Source organism: Emydura macquarii, unplaced genomic scaffold (assembly GCF_026122565.2).
Source record: "Emydura macquarii macquarii isolate MOO-44397 ecotype Brisbane River unplaced genomic scaffold, CSIRO-AGI_Emac_v2 contig_2676, whole genome shotgun sequence".
NCBI classification, from domain to species: domain Eukaryota; kingdom Metazoa; phylum Chordata; order Testudines; family Chelidae; genus Emydura; species Emydura macquarii.
This window is the reverse complement of record NW_027132813.1, coordinates 11,648,105-11,669,105: the sequence shown is the minus strand read 5'-3', so window position 1 is coordinate 11,669,105 and position 21,001 is coordinate 11,648,105. Positions and strand designations below refer to the sequence as shown.

General features: G+C 42.5%; 1 protein-coding gene across 1 annotated transcript in view; it reads right to left on the bottom strand.

Annotated features, from left to right (window-relative positions):
- TP53BP2 (tumor protein p53 binding protein 2) overlaps positions 1-8,798 on the bottom strand; it is a 59,313-nt gene extending 50,515 nt beyond the window's left edge. The window contains exon 1 of the mRNA XM_067564889.1: positions 8,325-8,798. Within this exon, the coding sequence (XP_067420990.1) occupies positions 8,325-8,351 (27 nt within the window). The 5' untranslated portion in view covers positions 8,352-8,798. The remainder of the gene's footprint in view (positions 1-8,324) is intronic.
- Between the last annotated feature and the right edge of the window lie 12,203 nt (positions 8,799-21,001).

The window sequence follows — 21,001 nt, the reverse complement described above, 5'->3', positions numbered from 1 at the left end:
GGCTGCTCACCTTTATACTGAAGCAGCAGTTGGAGCATGCCCAGCAGAGGTGAGGGGGCATGGCTTCTGCTGCCAGGAGTATTGGCTTAACCCCTCCGTCTCGAGTGCAGGGCAAGTATACCTCGTCACAGTTCCCATCCTTATGTCAACAACCACAAAAACATGATTATTTTAGACAATGACCTTTAATGACACTTGTATGTGTCAGTTTCATATTTTTTTGCCACACACCAGTGTCCTACTTCTTATGACTCCCAGGCCAGGAGTCAGGAGAGGGGAGCTCAATTTCCAGCTCTTTCACTGATTTGCTATACAATCTTGAGCAGGTCACAACTTCTCTATCTTAATTTTCCCCTTATACAACTCCTTGATCTACAGCAAAAAGTGCTAAATATAAAAAAGATACTGTAACAACTCAAAACATTAACACATTTTCAAGCCTTTTGATGAGAATGTGTCTGTTATTTATTCCATTTCAGACACCGCACATCATAATCTAACTGGATCTCTCCCACAAAAGCTTTTCCATATCAATTTCATATTAATCAAGAACAGTTTTTAAAAAGTGCATAATAACCATTCTAAAATATTGGGAAGGGGAGGGGCTAAATCCATTCGTGTATGTTTTATTCTAAAAATGTATGTTGCAAACTGAGACAACAGCAACAAAAAAACATGGTAAATGTTTTTCTTCTTTCTTAAATGGCTCCCACACACTTACTCAAGCCTAGTTGCGTCACCTACAGGCACAGTCCTCTATCAAAAGGATTGTTTCATGCTAATCAGTGTTAGAGAATATATCCTGGGAGGTTCTTTAAATGTAGAACAAATGGATACAGAAGTATCTACTCAAATACCTGGCATACCTATCTCATACTGATAAAAATAGAAAAGGGAGGAAGGGAGTGATGATTTATATCCAGTTACCACATAAAGAAAACATTCTTGATACTAAAATCACTGAAACAGAAACAGGAGATTTCCAAATACATGTGCACAACTGGCTTTGCATTAAATATTACTGTAACACTATTAGTAACTGTGAAACAAGTGGTGATGTCATTGGAGAGACTAATTTTAAACTGATTACAAGACTAATAGCAAGAACAAAAATATTAGTGATTAACAGCAGCACAGTGGGAATTGGTTTCTACCTTTTAACATTTGTGGTATCAAGGAATCTTCATGGATTACAGCAAGGGGATTCCTCGCCTAAATTTCGCTCATCCAAGTGACAGAACTAGTTATCCCACACCATCTGTAATCATTATTCAGGTCTCCCACATTCCAAAAGATAGCAATTTTTTCCAACAGTTCAGCAACAGTAGCTAAAAGCATCATACAAAAACATGATTATTTCACATGGCACCAAGGAATGCTATTGATCTTTATACCCTGTATCATCTTGATGTAAAACAAAAGGCCCTGTTTCAAGCTCCTTACTCATTTCTTACTCAGGCAAAACTAATAAGTTCATTAAGGGTTTTGCCAGAGTAAAGAGAGTTAAAACAGGGTTTTAAGACAATAATGCTGTGAAAGAGCAAAGAGCAGGCCCTGGGGTATTAAATAACCCTTTCTTTGATACTGGAAACTGACATGTGTTTACATTCCCAGAGTAACAAAGGAACCCTCCAGCTTCTTCCCCAGGGAGATCACAGATGTGAGGAAATGAAGTTACTCCCCTTCCTCCCAATGCTATCCAAGCTAAGAAAGTTAAGCCAGTCTAACCAAGTCATTTTTGCAGTCCTTCCCACCTCATTCACAGGGCTTCATTTTGAAAGAGACAAGACCCTGTCCCTATTGAACAATTGTCAGCAAGTTCAGCGACTTGCGTTGTGGGGGCAAGGAGCTCTCCCAGGCAAACTGCTAACAAAGATTGCTGCTAAACAAACCAGGAAAGCATTTTAAAGCCAACTTATTTTCATCATTAATTTGAAACAAACACAGGACACACTGCCACTTTAAGACACCAGAATAAAGATAACTGAACAAAAATGTTATCTCCATTGTACCTGCCTCTATTAAAACCCCGCTGATCGCCATGTAAATTAATCTAGCATACAGCTCTTCAGACAGGCCCTTCATTAATAAGGCAGAGATCCTATCTGGCAACAGTCACAGGATAAGGGAAATGTTTCATATGAGGTGCCCATCCTTCCCCCACATCTTGATCTTTTATGGACTGGCCCACACAACAGTAACAAAAACAAGAAACACACAGGGCAATCACAGTCTGAATTAATTACTGATGACTAGATGGATCAGGAGCAAAACCATAATAAGTAATTTCCCATGACTTCAACAAACACATCTAGAACACAAATTACAAATCATTTCTACTGAAAGCACTTAAATAAAAAAAACTGACATACATTAAAATTTGTTGAGTATTACAAAATACATATTTCAGATGAGGTTTTCTGGGAGGAAGGGGTTGTTTGTTTTTAAAGAGGGACAATACAGAAATAAATCTTATTTTAAAAATATTTTACAAATTGAATAGGCAGCTATTGCTCAATGGACTAAAAAGAACCTCATTGTTTAAACAAAACTGCTGAACTATAGGTGTACAGGAAGCCTAGTGAGACATTATTAACTATCATGATTCACAACAGTGAATCATGACAGCTCATGGTCTGTAAAATGCCATGCATGCCCATGGCACTGTAGGGAAACAAGACCAGCAAAAAATCATGTTCTCAAAATTATTCAGCATTCTATGTAAAATATCACTGAAGTTAAGACCATGAATACCATGTATTAAATGATTTTATGAAATAATATTTTGGTAACATTACTAAGTAATTTACATTGGCTAAAAAGTCAGAATTCTATTTAATAGTTATAGAATATCCAATGTATACCAAGCCTTTAAACAAATTAGGAGACAAGGCACCTGTCCTGGACCACTTACAATGTAAGCCCCAGTCTGGCAATCAAATTCAGGTAAACAGATCCACACTGAAGTCAGCTGAAGTCAACTGGGTGTCACACAGAGACAGAGGTCTGTCTGCGTGGATCCTGTTGCAGAACTGGAGCCTAAATAAGCAACAGGCAGATGAAGGAAAGCAGTTCGGGTCAACTAAAGCAACTGTTTATCTACTTTATCTAACATTAAAGTAGTGAATACTTACTAAAGATGCACATCTATACTCTACATTTAAGTATTAAAAGGGGTCTGTAAATCCAAAGTAGTTAAAACCAGATTTTTTCAATAGTACCATTGAGGGAAGTATTTTAGTCAAAGAAAACTGGACTAGACAGACCATTGATCTGATCCAGTATGGCAAGTCCTATGTTACTCTTCAATGGAACAACCAAGGGGTTCTTGAATGTTCATTTCTTTAGAAGCAAAAAGATTAATGAAACAAGAGTTTTATTCTACTCAGTATTCAGGAAGTGGCATTCACTATGACGACATTATATCCCTAATCTAAGAATTCCAATATATGCTAGACAGAAGAATTCAACGAGATTAAATAAATCAAGGGTTTTAACAAACATTAGACAATCCACACACACACACACACACACACACACACACACTTTCTGAAGCAGAAACAGTAGTGGTAGGCCTTAAATCATTTACAAATGAAAATCTTTTTTATGGATTACAGCAGACATTGTTAATTTGGGAATTTAAGCATCCTACAGTTTGCTAAATTATTTCCCAATCCTGTAAGGCGTGTGGAAGAGAAGGGAGATGCATGTGCATAGTCCTACTAACTTCAAGGAAGTTCTGCAAAGACCCTTATGTATGTATGGGTCAAACTGTGGGCCTGGGATCTTAGGCCCAGATCTACAAATATACTTAGATGGCTAAACCTCAGACCTAGGCACCTATATTCCAGTTTTAGGCTCCACTACCATTCCCAAAATTCCTGCTTGGCTTCTCCTTAACCCTGTAGGTGCCTAAACTCACTCCCTACTTGCAGTGCAAGTTCCCTTGGTGCCTATGTTTCTGCCCCTGGGTATGTGCACTGCTGCCTCACTCTGGGCATCGGAACGCCCATCTCCCAACTAAGTAAGCCCCAGTGCAATTCATGAACCAGGGGATGACCGACATTTGTCCGTCTACCTCAGATGTGAAGCCCAATCCAGCAGCCATGTAGAAGAGGCAATGCCTCTCCCTGTCTTTTAAGTTTGAGCCCAGTGGTTAGAGCACTCATTTGGGATGTGAGAGACCCTGGTTCAATTCCTCCCTCAAGCAGAGAGGGAGACTGTTGTTCAAATCAAATCCTGTCTCCTATCTCTCCAGACCATGCTCTGTCCACTGGGCTCTGAGATATTCTGTTGTGAGGGTGCTCAGTTTCTCCTGTTGAAACTGTTCCATTGTGGATAAATAATTAGAGAGTTATTTGGCTAGAGAGTGTGAGAATGAGTCTGTAGCCTAGCAGTTAGGGCTTCCACCTAGGAGATTGGAGCAGGAGGCTGGGACCCTGCATCATCTGTGACTCTTGAATGATTTAAACACTGTAAAACAGCTTCAGCGGGAGAAACTGAGGGAGACCTACATCAAAATATCCCAGTGGTCAGTGCACTTAGAGAAGCATGGGAGACCCTGTTCAAATCCTTCGTCCCCCTCACATAAGAGTGGGGAATTGAACCCTGGACCTCCACATCCCAAATCAGTGCTCTAACCACAAGGCTAAAACTTACATGTGGGTGGTGGCAGCATCATCACCTCCTCCTCTGACCATTTTGCATTGAGTGAGGCAAGCACCTGGCTCATTCTCAGAGAAACAACTTTGGCATGTAAGCAACTTGACTAGGAGACGGGTTGCCAGTTGTGGATCATAGGCACCTCTCCTGCAGCCCAGACTTAGGCACCTACCTTGATGAGAAGAATAGGCCTTTGGACACACCCCTCTCATTAGCATCGCCCACTGACTATCTTAGGTGACTCCTCACTTACTGTGCTGGCTTCTGTAGAGTGCATTCGCAGGCACCTCTCTCCCCCATTCACTGTATAGGGAGCATAGCGCCTAACTCAGGATTTGTGGATCAGTATTGTTTGTGTGATTTTCTGGGTGCCTAAATATTAGGCACTGCAATGCTCTGCATCACAACATCTAAGTCCCTTTGTAGATCCAGACCTTAAATCCTTATTGGGCATAAGTGTTCTCAGACTGAATTGAAACCTCTGGCTGTAAAACAATCTGCATTCGTTAGCTCCATCTGTGAAACCTCCCACCATTTCAGCAAGACTATTTATCCAGCATACATAATGACGCAAATTATTTCCTAACATCTACTCATCTTTATGGTAACAATGAAAAACATGCAAAGAGGACCAATTATGTTGCAGAAAGATATGCTATTTTAGAAAATGTGCCTGCTCCTCATCGCTATGCAACAGTACAAGTCGCACTCCCACAAGCCTTCAACAGATGGAAGGTGAGACAATTTTATATGGCTCATTTAAATCTCTGGCTTTAACCCTATCACTACCTCTGCATGCATTTCTAAGGTGCCATTAGGGTATGTGTACATACAGGTACTTCACTACAGTCTTTTGCAGAATTTAACAGCCCTCTCCTGATAGATAATTACAATAGCAACCTAGTTGCTATCCATCATCACTGCAAGAAAGATGTTGCCAGAGACGGAATTGGGCTGGATTTTTTGGGGGGAGGCTGGCAGGGTGGGGAGGGGGAGAGAAGAGAAGACGGGGAGAAGCAGAGAAAAATATAAAAGCTACCACAAGGAATAAACAAAAAAAGTGCTGGAAGATGCTTAAGGACCAGCTTCTTATTCCTCATTCAGCAGCACAGATGAAGATACTCATGCCCATAAGAGTTCCACCATCACACCATGAAGGAGACCGCTCCCCTGAAGTGTGTGAAACTTGGTACATTTTGGTTCAATATCATTCTTGGTTGCTGTATATTTGGGGATACTTTGGGATGATCTCCAGAGACAGGTGGTTGGCTGATAAGAGTGGTCTCTTGTACAGACTCACTCTGGTGACAGAATGTTTACTTAATTTAATTATGATGATCTTTGAATTAATACCCTGCTATTATATAAATTGCTTATTTTTCCTCAGATTTCCGTGGGTCGATGACAATGTGATTCTCCAAAATGTTTGACTACTTTAATTTTAATTAGACAAATATTCATTGCCGCCTCATTAATTAAACCAATAAAAGTCACCTATTCCTTCCTTGCCTTGTTCTACTGGACTAAATCAACATACTTTATTGCCTCCTCAATGTGGAGGAAAGAGTGATAGGAAAGGGAGAAGAGACACTATACCTTCCCTAGAATAAGCAAACATTCTCAGCCTGAGATATTCAAGTATCATCTCCTTATAAATGCCATCCTCTTCCTGTTTATGGATCCGTGCTTGCTTCAGTCAGCTTCCAGGATTTGTGATTGGAAGGTGTTTTTAAACTGAAAATATCTTGCACCAGAAAAATATGGTCAATGACCCCAATTCTGCAAATACACTTGTGAATAACATTATCCATTACCTCAGTGGGGCTATGCAGCTTTATAAAGTTACTCCTACCCATAGTGTTGGCCCTGATTTTGCAAGCACTTGTAGAGAAAGGCCATATGCCTGGAACACATGCACACTGCAACTTAAAATGTTTAAAGAAATCTCCATTCAGGCTTTCCTATAAGCACAAGAATTCCCAACACATTTTATTGACTGGTAATGTGCCATTCTAAGAAATAACAATTGCTTATTTGAGGCTCTGTTTGTTGTTGGTAATATCAAATAAATATTCTGAGATATTATTACTTCTCACTTGGCCCAACTGCAGCATGGGGATAAAGGGCCTCCCTCTTCCCACAGTCAGAGGTTTTGTGCCAAAAGCAAAACCGTTCCATTCCTTCATTCAACTTCAGCTGTATTCAGTTTAGACTTTGCTTTCACTAGGAACAAAGATGAATTTTTAAACCTAGGTTAGAAACACAGGATAGACAGAGCAGTTTGTATTTTAACACAAGTTAGCTGGTAGGGGTCAGTCTTAAGGTGTTACCAAAAAAAAACCACCAAAAAACACCTTTTTTACCAAGCATGGACACAACCTTAAGAAACTAGGAATCTCTCTCAGTAATTCCTACTTCAGTATCAGTGGGAGAATATCCCGAAATTGACCAAACCCAGTTTATTTTGTAAACAACATGGACACTCCTCCTTTTGGAGCCTGGGCATTTAAAAAAAAAAACGCAAACAGATGTGGGAAATCTCAAGGCTGCAGCAGGGGTCTGTGTCTAGACAAATGAAGGAACTAAGAACAGTTAATGAGTTTGTTCAAACTCAGGTTGTTTTGTTCTCTCTAGCTTATTCAGTCTATCCTCATGCCAACAAGCCAGTAGAACTTATTCCTCTGAGTGGAACAAACTCACAATTTAGGGACGGTTGTGCAGCTGAAGATAGATAATTCAAACGGATGGCTGGTTAAATCCTTAATAAGAAGTCAGAAGAGTATCTAATGCAAGAAGACCTAGCGAAGGACAGTGTATGGCGAACCCTTCCCTCCCAAGTCCCTTTAAACGGCAGGAATGTTGCCGTCACGGTTGTCCTACAAGCTACCTGTTCCCCCGCAGTCCAACACAACAACGCCCCAGGGCACGGCACTGCACAGCCCCACGAAGCCCTGCGGCGCGCTGCCAGCCTAGCTCGGCTCGCCACTCTTACAGCATTAACCCGGGGCAGTCTTCCCCCCCGGACTCGCTGTTCTGCTCCAGAGCGCTCCTTGCACTGCCCAGCCTAAAACCAGAGCGAGCAGCACAGCTGTGAGACCTGGGATGAGAGCGGGACTGGGAGAAACACCCCGAGGCAGAGCAGCCCGGATCTGGAACCGGAACAGAGAGCTAATCCCACGGTCTCCCCCACATCCTCCGCCTCTGCCTCCACGACGACAGGATCCATTTTCTCTTCCGAGGTTTGCTGGCGCTGGCAAACGCGTCCCTAGATCCGGAGTCAGCCGCGTCCGCTGATCCCGAGCCCCAAGCGGCGCTGCCCCGTTTTACCTGCTGAGCTGGGCATGAAACTGGAAGGCGAGACATACGCGGCTCTGATCCGCCAAGTTACCATGGAGGGACCGGGACCCCCCGCAGGCAGGCGGGCAGGGAAGGCAATTTCCAGCCCGAGCCTGAGCTATCCCCCTTCCAACTTCCTCCGCGAGACTCCCTCCGGCCCGACTCTGCCCCCGGCGAGGAGGGACGCGTTTGGTCTCGGTGCCAAGGAGTCACACTCGCCAGCGCGGCGCCTCCACGGGTGTGAACCCGAGAGCAGAGTCCGGGCCCCCCTGCCCTACGTGCCCCCCCCTCCGCTCACTGCCCCGCTTTGGGGGGGCTTCACTCACCGGCATCATCTTGGAGCCGAACCGCATGGAGGCGGATGGTGCCGGGTCGTCGCGCCCGGGACCGATGAAACCACCGGCCAAGGCCTGGGGAAGCTGCGGCCTGCGGTGCCCGCCGCGGCGCACAGGAGGCTGGGCAGACCTGGGAACCTGTTGCGAGGAGGAGCCCGGCCTGCGCCGCGCACGGCCTGATCCCCGCCGGGCCCCGGCGTCCGCCCGCGCTCACCCCCGGCACCGCCGCTTTGTCTTCTCGGAGCGCCGCTCTCCCCGCCGCCCCCGGCTCGCCTGCGTGCTCCCAAACTAACCCCGTCCCCAAGCCAAGCCCAGCCCCGCCCCGCCCCGCCCGGATCCCGCCCCCAGGAGGGGCCCAGCACAACCTAGGGCCGGCTCCCTCCTGGCTCGTCCCCTCGCTCCCCGAGCGCGCTAGCTCGCGGCGTTAGCCTGTGCCGTGCGGTGTGGGACTGGAGGGGAGGGGACTCGGGGAGCTGCCCGCGAGCGCCTTACATAGGGCTCCTCCCACGCCCTCACAGAGCCCCCCCACCCCCTTGAGTTCACCTCCCTGGGGGTTCGGGCCCCCTCCCATGGCCCTTCCCTCCCTGAGGGCTCATCCCAGCCCCCCAACTCCCTGGGCCCTCTTTCTTTGCGGAGGTTCCCTCCGTCTCTGGACATCTCTGCTCCACCCGCGCTGCCTGTCCTTCACCATGACAGAAGGATGAACATTTTCATAACAACTCACTCCCTGGTTAAAATCAGAAATCGCTCTGCCCGGTTTGGATGTCACAAGCAGTTTCTGAACCAGCCCTGCCCTGCTGATTTACTCCTGTGGCTCTTGAAGGCACCTATGGACAGGGGTGCATAAACAATTTTTATAGTGGGGGTGCTTAGAGCCATTGAACCAATCTGTAAACCCTGTATATACATATAATGTGTTCAAGCCAGAGCCTCCCCCCCATCCCTAGTTCCAGCACCTATGCCTGTGGATAGAATAAGTTTTGCCTTTGGTGTAATCAGTCTAATTTTATCTTTGTGTTTTGAGTGCACCCATTCCTATGAATATACATGACAATGGATTCCCACCCCACACCTAAGTTATCTATGAATGAAATTATTCAAACCCTGCCCTGGGGGCAAGAACTGGAAAGTCAGTACTTACTATTCACCCCATTAACTCTGTGATAGATAATGTCTCTGGATACTAGGATTCTCACAGTCTTGGAAATTCACTCATGATGAGTTTCAGAACCCCCGGCATGAACTAACAGATACATATAAAATGCATTTTGCTTAGGCGTTCCCCAAGTTTTAAGCACCCTTGGAGGACAAAGTGCAAGATTATCTCAATTAGTGTGGGGACCAACTACACGCTCACAAAACCCCACCGACTTCCTTGGGGCTCCATGTGAGGCCACCTTTGCAAAAGGTGGGACCTAACAACTCATCTTTATATGGTTTATTTTGCTATAAAAATTAAGTTAAAGGGACATGGCAATATAAACATTTTTTAAAATCCTCATACTATTAGTAGTAATACCTAGATTATTAAATTACAGTAGCATCTACAGGTCCCAACTGAGATATGGCCAGGTTGTGCTAGGCACTGTACAAACCCACAATAGCAGACAGCCCCTCTCCTAAAAAGCTTATAATCTTAAACAGTCAAGACATATAGGTGAAAGAGAAAACAGGGAGCACATAGCACTTCAGCAGCAGGGTCAGGACTGGATATCTCTTGACCCTATTTTGCAGCATCTTGACCACGCTGCCTCTCTTATCCTCTCCTTTTACTTTTTTCATATTACCTAGTTTGGCTAGTGATATTAAAATGGTTAATTTTACCTTCATTTCTAGTTAGTTTCACTTTCCAAATCTATTGTATTGTCTAAATTCAAAAACCTTGCAGAGCAATGTTTAAATACCAAAACAAATAAACAATACAAAAACATGTCTTTCCATATTAAGTTTTAATTATATTTATTTATTGTCTTTACAAAATCAAAAGCCCTACCTTGCAAACTGTACCATATGCACCTGCACAGAACAGCTTCCAGGATGGGGCATTCTGGCTTAAATCACTAGTGTAACTCTAAAGGTCAAGAAAAAGGCTGGAAATTGAATTGTGTGGTAAGAAAGTTACCTTTCTGGACTCTGCAGAAAATGCTGTTCTTCATACCCATTATTTCTAGCAATTGAACATTTTTAATAATGTTAGACAGGAATCTTCAAATGAGAGGAGAATAATACTAATACTTAGCATGTAAATAGCATTTCCAAATTGCTGTAAAAAATTTAACAATATTATTATAGCATTAATCCTCATAACCTGCCTGTGAGGCAATGAAGTATGATTATTCCTGTATTACAGATAGATAAACTTATACATAGATAGAGCTTAAAGGGATATTTTCACTATATTTTATTTTTAATAGATTAATGTAAAAAAAAATCCAGTTTTTGACAAAGCACCTTTTAAACAGTATGTCCTGGAAATCTTAGCCACGTAAGTCAGTGGCAGAGCTGGAATTAGTTTTCAAGAGCTCAACTCCCAACTCTCTGCTCAGTCCATTAAAACATGCTGCTTCTATAGAAGAAAAACAGATAGGACAGAAGAGAGAACAGAACATAGGAAGAAGGAAGGACAGTCCATGAGGTGCTGAAGGGAACAAAAAAGTCAAAAATTTAGAAACTGAGAAACTTGTTCCTGATTTTTCTTATATCAGCACAAGAGGAGAAGAGCCCTGGTGTACAGCAGAAAATTAATTGAACATATGGAAAGCTGGTCTATTCTGCTGATTCTGTCATCTTCTCTAGGACAGCCAGCTCACTGCTGCATCAAGCACTTTTCACACAGTGACACGCAGGCATTACGCATCTGCAAGATCATCTTCTTGGCAAACAGAGAGATGCACAAATATTGTCCTTAAGAGTCAGTAGATTTCAAAGGTTGTGGAAAAACGCCTATAAAAATGTTTCCTAAATGAACCGTGAAGATTACTCTGAGACACACATCTTTCCACAATCCCTTAATTGTCAAATATTCCCTTACCATATGTATGTTATTATAGATGACTGTACTCCAAAGCACTTTTCATGGCACTAATACTGCCTCTGTGGAAGACATAAGAAGCAAGCTTACCACACAGCTGAAATCACTTTCATATAGGGTTAGTGCTCTGTTTGGAGCAATAGTAATTAAAAGTTCAGAGGCGAGTTAGAAAAAAAATTGCCAACTTTAATAAGAGCTTGGCTAAACTGCATGTATGAGGAAGGTGGAGAAAAGTCCAGACTTCAGAGAACTCCAGCCTATAAACCCGCTAGTAGGACATTGAGTGGCAACAGATCCAAGCAATGAAACACAAATTTTGAGCATTACATCATCTACTCAGACTCTCACTGGACATACCAGTGAGGACATGATACTGTTTCTTAGCAACTTCTTGGAGCTGCTGAAAGCTAGCTTTAACCTTTTCATGGCTGTTACTACATTCCTTCCAGTGCTGTGACCAATTCTAGCCTATTTTTAAATTAATACAATAAATAATAAAAGAAAACTTTCTTGCCGCAGATTTAGTGTATGCCGCGGCTTCCTAGTTCATTGAGTTCTGCTTGATATATTAGCTCTATTATCAGCAAGCCTGAACAATCCCATGTTTTTTTGTTCTGAAGCAACGCATACATTTTTGTGTGGTTGCAGGAAAGATTCAGCATGTCTGAATTTAGAAAGCTGTGGCTTCTTAGGACTTCATAGCTGTACACATCACCACTCAGAATTTCATGACAACAGATCATCTTGCTCCAAGAGCATTAACCCTCTACCACTTGAGCTGCAGGATATTCTCCACTAGCTGCTAGCAGTATGGGGCCTATGAAACACAGTTGAGCAGTTCTTATTTCATCCAGCAAAGAGCGGTGGTACATTTACACACTTCACCTGGGTCTCAGAGAATTCCTTATACATGACTAACTGATATTTGATCCACACGGGTCTTTACACATTTTCCATTTATTTCACCAAATATGTTCCTAGATGAAGGACTGTCTTTGCCTTCCCTTGTAACTAAGTTCTTCTAACTCTTCCTAACCTTTAATATTTTAAAAGAGTATTTACTGAAGAAGAAAAGTCTTAAGTATCCAAGTCCATAATACAAGATTCTCTGTAATTCTGTGTTTTGTCAGTGGTCAATGATATTTAGCTTAAGAACTGTAGGCTCCAATCTTTAAAAAAAACAGTTCTGCAGGAGTTTTTTTTAGCAATATACTAGGGTACATTCCTTTCACCAGAGCAAAATATGTTCATATATATTGTTGCTACTATATATATATATATATATATATATATATATATATATATATATATATATATATATATATCACCATTAATTAACAAAATGTTTTATGAAAATTCAGTAAAACATATTCTTTTCCCAAGAAATCTAAGATGCATCCAGCAACGTTTTTTCTGACTCTGCTCTTTGTTATTCTTCTCCAGAAATCAGGAAGTGATCTTCACTTCAGTGGGGAGCTAGTGCTGAAGAACAGTGTGTTGCTAATGTAATGTGTTCTAAATATTGGCCCAAATCCCGTGGTCCTTATTCGTTCGTGGCTTGATTCTCCACTGCCTTGTATCTGTGTAGTCATTTACACCTATGCAAAGAGTGTAAAATGCTCCCATTCTGTTTGGTTTTACACCCACTTTGGATTCACTTTGCACAGGTGTAAATGACCCCTTAAGGGGTAACGTAGCTCCTAGTGTTCTTTTAAAATTTGGTACCAATTTTTCAGAGCAACTATTAGGTACAGGATAGGGTGAGGGAACAGAACAGATCTGATGTATGTCACTAAATTTAACTGCAAAATCTTTCTAAACTCAGCCAAGATAAACTGGAGTCTGTTAGGTGAAATCAGCTATAAAGAGGTTTTAAACCACTTCTATTGCTCTTTTTGTGGTTGTAACTGTCATTTGGACACTGCAGGCCAATCCACAAAAGCCTTTCTGAGCACAAAACTCTGAGGGTTTGTCTACACTACAAAATTAAATTGACTTAACTTACGTCGGTATACAGCCACCACAGTAATTACATCACTTGTGTCTGTCTACAATTTGCTTCTTGTGTCTGCAGTGCATGTCCTCACCAGGAGTGCTTGTATCAATTGTACTGTCAGTGTGGGGCATTGTGGGAAGGCTCCTGAAAGCCACTAAGAGTTGACACAACACAATGTCTACACTGACACCATGTCGACCTAACTACATCGACCTTGACTTTATGCCACTCGTGGAGGTGGAGTTATGAAGTTGGTGTAGCTGGGCAGTTAAGTCAGCAGGAGTGAAATTTAAATGTAGACACTTCCAAAGTCAGATCGATGTAAGCTGCCTTGTTTTGACCCATCTCTGAAGTGTAGACTAGACCTAATTTTTATCTTTTCTACATACAACTAACCCTGTCCCTCTGTTCCACTAAGGAGATGCAGGCCTCATCAAGAGGTGGGCATCATTGGTTTCAAGTTTAGTCCAAGTTGTGTGACTCATATGCAGTAGGCTTCTCACTGCTACCTAACCTCCCCCATTGTTCTCTATGCACTTATATATCTATGTTTCCTATTTACTGTATCATTCTACCTCTGCATATGATGAAGTGAGCTGAGTCTCACGAAAGCTTATGCCTACAAAAATTAAATTTGTTAGTCTTTAAAGTGCCACAGAACTCTCGTTGTTACTGCTACCTAGCAACTCCCATTAGATCAGGGTCCCCGCTCCAACAGAAGAGGGCATTACTAGCCAACTTTGCAGGTAACGGGGTCATCAAATGCACTTGCATCTACGTATAGGTCAAGTTAGCATCAAGTGCTTTTTTATTTTCCCCATTTTTACCCTTGTATAACAATTCAGTCATGGATTTCACTAGACTAGACAAGCATGAAATGAATTGTCCACAATAGTTTATTAATTCCAGGAAGGATCAATTTGATAGCTATGGAGCTGATCACTCCCTCCTCCAGAGAACTCTGTGTTGCAGGGAAAATATGAAATCTATAGGAGTCTGATTCGGACACTGCTTAGCCACATCTATCAATGAGGCAGTAGTTGATTTCAAACAAGGAAGCAGTTTATTTAAGGAATTAACAAACTGGGACTTTTGAAACTTTGAAAGTACACAGAACATACCATTTATCAGAATGGACAGTACCACAGAATCATAAAAGATTAGGATTGGAAGGGACCTCAGGAGGTCATCCAGTCTAACCCCCTACTCGAAGCAGGACCAACCCCAACTAAATCATCCCAACCAGGACTTTGTCAAGCCACACCTTAAAAACCTTTAAGGATGGAGATTCCACCACCTCCCTAGGTAACTCATTCTAGTGCTTCACCATCCTCCTTGTGAAAAAGTTTTTCCTGATACCCCACCTAGACCTCCCCCACTGCAACTTGAGACCATTTCTCCTAGTTCTGCCATCTACTACCACTGAAAACAACCTAGTTCCATCCTCCCTGGAACCCCCTTTCAGATCATTAAAGGCTGCTATCAAATCATTCTTTTCTTCTGCAAACTAAACAAGCCTAGTTCCCTCAGCCTCTCCTCATAAGTCATGTGCTCCAGCCCACTAATCATTTTTGTTGCCCTCCGCTGGACTCTTTCCAATTTGTCTACATCCTTTCTGTAGTGAGGGGAGCCAAAACTGGACACAGTATTCCAGTGCCAAATAGAGGGGAATAATCACTTCCCTCAATCTGCTGGCAATGCTCCTACTAATGCAGCCCAATAACCAGCTTCTTGTCCACTGTGACCCCCAGATCCTTTTCTGACGAACTGCTGCCTAGCCAGTCAGTCCCCAGTCTGTAGCAGTGCATTTACAACTAGAGGAGGGAAGGGAAAAATGGAAGGAGCCTTATACTCCAATACCTGTGGGTGGGGGCCTGAAAGCTCTGCAAGGTTTATCTCACAGAGTTTTCAAGAAATTGTGCCCCCCCCCCAGTGGAAAGGGGTTTGTGGTCTACAGAATGAACAGGGTGGCAAAACCTCCTAATCCTGTATATCCAGAGGTTCCATGAAGAAGAGAAGGTTAGATCCATAGAAGTTAGAGTCACGCTGCCTATTCAGCTGCCTCTTTGTGATACTTTTCTGGCCTCCATGTCTGACAGCATGGCTCCAATAAGAGTCGTCGTTCCACTTCTGTGTCCCCATGCAGCTAGTCAGAAGCAGTAATGGAAGGGATCCAGTAAAAGTTAATGCTTCTGGAATAGCTTGTATGGAGTCCTAGGGAGGGGTGACAATGCAGCAGAGCCATCCCTCTTCTCTTCATGCTTTTTCAGGAGAGATCCACTTGATATCAGCCCTATTCTCTTGCATAAGCAAAGGAGATGATTTGGGCTGCTTGCTAGTGGGCACCAATTCTAACAGTACCCACAGGAGTTAATGGATACTCACCCCTCCCATATGATAGGGGCCTAACCTTTGTTGTCCTGACCCTGGCCATATGGGTCCAAGAAATAAAAATCAGTTTCTTAACAGCAGTCCTGCCTTTCAAAGCTTTGCTACACCTGTGACAACTCTATAGTTTCTGTTATTGAGAGCATTCATTCAGCACCAGATCTGTAACGAGTAAGTTCTACATCTTCTCATCCTGCAAACTGTCATCCTGTTTAGTATTGATTCCAAGTTGCTCAAGTGCATCTCTGCTGCTTCTCTCATACAAGGAGAGTATCCACATATTAGACAGCTCTTCTAATCCTTTGCCGTAGCTTGTCCATAATATAATATGTTGAAAAATCATTGCAACATTTGCCAACTGGTTATACTGGGAGATAACCATTTTAATGGAAATATGCTGAGCCTGATTTTTATGTCACTTAGAAGAGAGTAAATAAGGAGTTAGTCTGTTGAAAACAATGGCATAACATTAATGTAAATTTAGTACAAGAGCAGATTCGTGCCTGGTGTTTTACATTTACTACCCAGCGCCACCTGCTGTTAAGCCTGTGTCAAGTCTAATACGGTAAACTTCCAGTTTTTCCTGGGGGCTGAGGAGATCTGGGAGAAAGGTGAGGACCGGAAGGGTGCGGGAAAGAGTTGCTGGACGGAGAATGGTAGGAGGAGGGCTCAATTAAACTCAGAGGCTTGAGACACAGCATTCCAAGGGTGAAAAAATCCAAACACACATTTATCCCTTTGTCTCCTTTTTATCTATTTGCCAGGTCCGTAAGTGCCATTGTCACTTTCTTTGCAAAGAGGTGACATTTAAGGAATTTCAGTGAACCGGTGGAAAAAGAAAACCTGTATAATCCACACTGCTCTCCCCCAGCTTAACTGAGCCACCAGCTGATCCATAGTGCTTCTTACAGATATTTTAATTTATTATTTATATGCTCAATTTTTAGTATCCAGATTATTTTAGAAAAAAATAATACATGATCAGATCACCAACCTCCCTCCCATGGAAGCAGTGGCGGGAAGGACTAGATGATGCAGGGAGATTCTGGGTTTTTGATTGTGGTGGCAGAGTTTGCCCCTCAGAAGGTAAGAGGAAGGGGTTTACTGACCCCAGAATCTGCAGCTTTCTCAGATCCATTTAGATCCCAGGAGATGGGCTAGGGGCCAGGGTCAGCCACAAAGCACTGTCTCTATACCAGCTCTGGAGCCTCATGCTACCAATCTGGTTACTTACTTCTTTTGGAGCCAGATTCTTCTGGCTCCACCATCCTTAGAACCCTTTCTCAAGTGGGATGCCTTGGACTGTATTAACTATTAAATGGATACACCATTAATTGTCAAGAGGATGCACCTAGCATATCCAATCCCTACCCCTTGCCTTCCACATATAGGGATCCCAGGCACTGCAAAGGACTCTCCATAGTCTGAGGAGTGTTTATACAGGTAACTTATTAACTCCATACCTTTGCTTGGTGAAAGGGAAAGATCCTCTCTGAATGCATGATCTGGGTAGGGCAATTGAACCTACTCTCCTCAGCTGTAGTCCATTTTCTATTGCTCACCAAATCGGTAAACGCCTCATGAAGAATCCATCAGTTATTGTGTTTTTGGTTGGATGGTTTGGTTTTGTTGAAGGATTTGTTGGATGGCCACTTGAAGTGCTCTTGTGAGTTGTGTCATAAGTACCCTATGGAGATTAAAACAGAAAGAGCTGTGCTGAAGATTATGCTGAAAGACAATCCAGACAGAAAACTGAACTCCCAATTCTCATCCCAAACCAAACAAAAAGTGTTTTTCTCAGCAATAAGAATGGGAAAACACATAATGTATCACACCTGAAAGAGCAGGGACTTGTCTCATATTTTATATTGTCATTTGCATCTGTACAAAGTGGGTATAAAATGCTACCATTCTGATCTGTTATCACTTTAGACCCACTTTGCACTTATGTGAATGACTAAACAAGGTGTAAGGCAAGAGAGAAGCAGCATCTGATTCTTTGGATCTTTAATCTAAAACGTAAGAAAGACTGGAGCACTGTTAGAAACCATTTATCTCATAACGCAGATAGTCTCTGTAAAGCACCAGGTGCATCCCTGGTACACCACACAAACGTCAAATCATAATCATAACAATGAGTAAGCTAATAACTATTTGCAAGCAAAGAGCCAGCAGCACCCAGAAATTACCACAGACATTTGTATTGAGCTTGGCTGTAACATAGTCTGCTCTTGGTTTGAGATTTCTATAAATGGGGATTCTATAAATGCAGAAGGTGAATTGTCAATCCCAGTGCACACACACAGCACTCATAATGAATATAGCAAAGTCTTTCACTTCTTCCAATCTACAAACAGATAGTTGAACTTCAATGAACCAGAGATTCTGCAAACCCTCTCAAAGTATTAGTTAAGTTAAAATCCTAGTTTTCTCCCCATAAACTCTTCTCCTTGTAATTTAAAGCCATGGCTTTTTTCACAGGTAATTTGATATACAAACATTTTCCTAGCTAAAGAAAGCCTATGCTATGCATTAAGGACAGAAGAAACAAATTTCCCCTACATCAACACTTCTCTCTCTCCCCCTACCCCCCTCCCCCCAAACCCCAAAAAAGCTGGTTTGACATAATTCATATATAATGTATTTTTCCTCCCTCTCTCTGTTGCTTTCTTCTCAGTACTGAATTCTATTCACTGGAGCAGAGTCATTTTAGGGCCTGTGCCAGCTTCTCTCAGCATACTTTGGCAGAAGGCCCTGTGCAACAAAATCTGTTTGGCGCAACTGAAGCAGTCCAAGGGAGCACAACGTCCTTTCTGCCTGGAGGCACCATCCAGCCCCAGAAATGAAATTGACGGTTGGCCAGTGAAGAGGAGTGGTTAGGGCAGCTAAGAAATGTGCTGAATGATCACATTTCTTATTTAGCCTGTGACTGAAACTGGCCCCCTCCAGCAGAAACCTCAAGGTATTGACTGGCCACAAACTGGTGCTGAAAGTACATCTGAGCTGAGTATTCATGAGATGCGAAGAGCAATTTAATATGAAACTTTATTCCTTTCCCCTACCTACTGCTGCTCTCTGACTCCTAAGCACCCAGTTATCTCTTTTAACTCACATGAACAATCCCACTGAAGTCAAGGGAAGAAAGAGACAGTGAAATCTGTTGTTTCACAACATACACACAGAGAAATTAGATAAAAACATAAAATACTTTTGCTGGAAGGTTGCAACATAACACTACTTTATTCTTAGAATTCAGAATAACAAACAAGAACCCAAAACCAGAGAGAGAGAGAGAGAGAGAGAGAGAAAGCAAGCTGCTCCCTAAATACAGAGGCACAGCTCACCCCGACCTTCCAACCTTGTCACTTGTTCCCTGTCACTCTAGGTTGACTGGCTGCACGTAGACTGAATCTGATCACATGCTTCCCTACAGATCCCCAGCAAAACCCCTGAGAAATTAAAGTGCTAGATCACAATTTTAACACAATTTTCACTATACCACAAAATCAATATGAGTTTTGGGTGCACAAAGAATGCAGGATCAGGCCCAAAAGTTTCCTTGGGCCTGGTCTACACTTAAAAATTAGATCAGCGTCACTCAGAGCTGTGAAAAAATTTGCACTGTAAGAACCATAGTTAGGTCAACCTAACCCCCAGTTCAGACACAGTTTGGTTAACGGTAGAATTCTTCTGTTGACTTAGCTACTGCTTCTTGGAAAGGTGGATTAACTACATTGACAGAAAAAATGCTTCAGTTGATGTAGGACACATCCATGCTAGGGTGCAACAGCAGCACAGCTGAAGTGCTGTAATGTTCCACTGAAGTGTACACATGGCCTTGGAAGGACTGCAGTTTTGGATCCTTAGTTAATATATACTCTTGGTCAATTTACATATTCTCTTCATGTATTTTCATACAGACATATCTTCCCTGTACTCATACCAAATCATATTCTATTTTGGCTTGTCCTGGTGTAGATGGCATCATGTTACAGCAACCTGCTACAAGATTAGGAATAGATTGTAATGATAAGACAGACACAGGGGATCAGATCCCAAATCCAGTGTGTAACTCTGTTCTGGGTGGATCAGACCTGCCTTGGACAGATGCTTGACGGCCTGCCTTTTTCTTACACTTTGGCAACATGCACACAGCTTGTCATGCCAATAAAGCCTGATTCAATTGATGATCATCAAAGGCATTTCCTGTCTGTCCTTTTTAGGGCCAAATTGTTTTCTCAAACACATTAGTGTAAATTTAAAATCATATACTGAAACCAAAGGAATTACTCAGGATTTACACCAGTGGAGCTGACAGAGTAAAAGGGCCCTTAATTAGGAAATCAAATTATCTTTTTCTGTTTTTGTGAATGTTCTAAGAGATAGAGAGTGGCTTAAATAGATAAATGGCTTAAAAGCCATTTAAGCTAAAACCTCCCCAATTTCTCCCTCCTATTTCCATAAATGCTGCTTCACTGCTTTTCTGAGTTAATGTGTATCTTTAGTTAATTGTACTTTGCCCAGCATATTGTAAGCACTAAATCTATAGATTGTAAACCCGATGGGGAAAGGATTGTTTCTTTTGTGTGTGTATTTGTACAGCACCCAGCACAACAGGGCCTCAGTCCCAATTGCAGCCTTTGGGTATTACCATATTTACTACTACGAATATTAAACAAATGGTGATAATTTCCTTTGTTGCAGAACAGCATACACTGAACCCATCTCCCTCCACAAACCAGACCAGTTCCTCAACACTGGGCCTACCTGGAAGGGGATTTGAATGATAGTGGCCCTCTACACTGGACTGGATTTCACACCTTTGTGAATAAAGGCATGTAGTTTTCCAAATTGACCATAAGGTGTCCCCATAAACCCACACTCCACTTAATATGTAGCTTTAGAGTTGGATCGTTCAGTATTTGAATGGCAGTAACTTGGATTTCCAAGGAATATCCAGGATGCTGTGGGAACTGGTGTTGGTGAGTCTATAAACTACAATCCTCCATTGAATCGGTACCAAGCCAATGTCCAGTTGGTGTTGGAACAATGTCTTGATCTTTCAAATGAGACATAGAAACAACACCTGGGTAAATTCCCAGTTGGGTAATTGTCACCTTATGCCCCTTAAGCTCAGTTCTCATCTATGGTCATTAGGCACTGCCTATGTATCTGCAAGCCTACAGTTCTAATAGCACCACTCCTAAAAGGAGAGGACCCTTTTGACCACAAATCCAGAATAAGCAGAGGGGT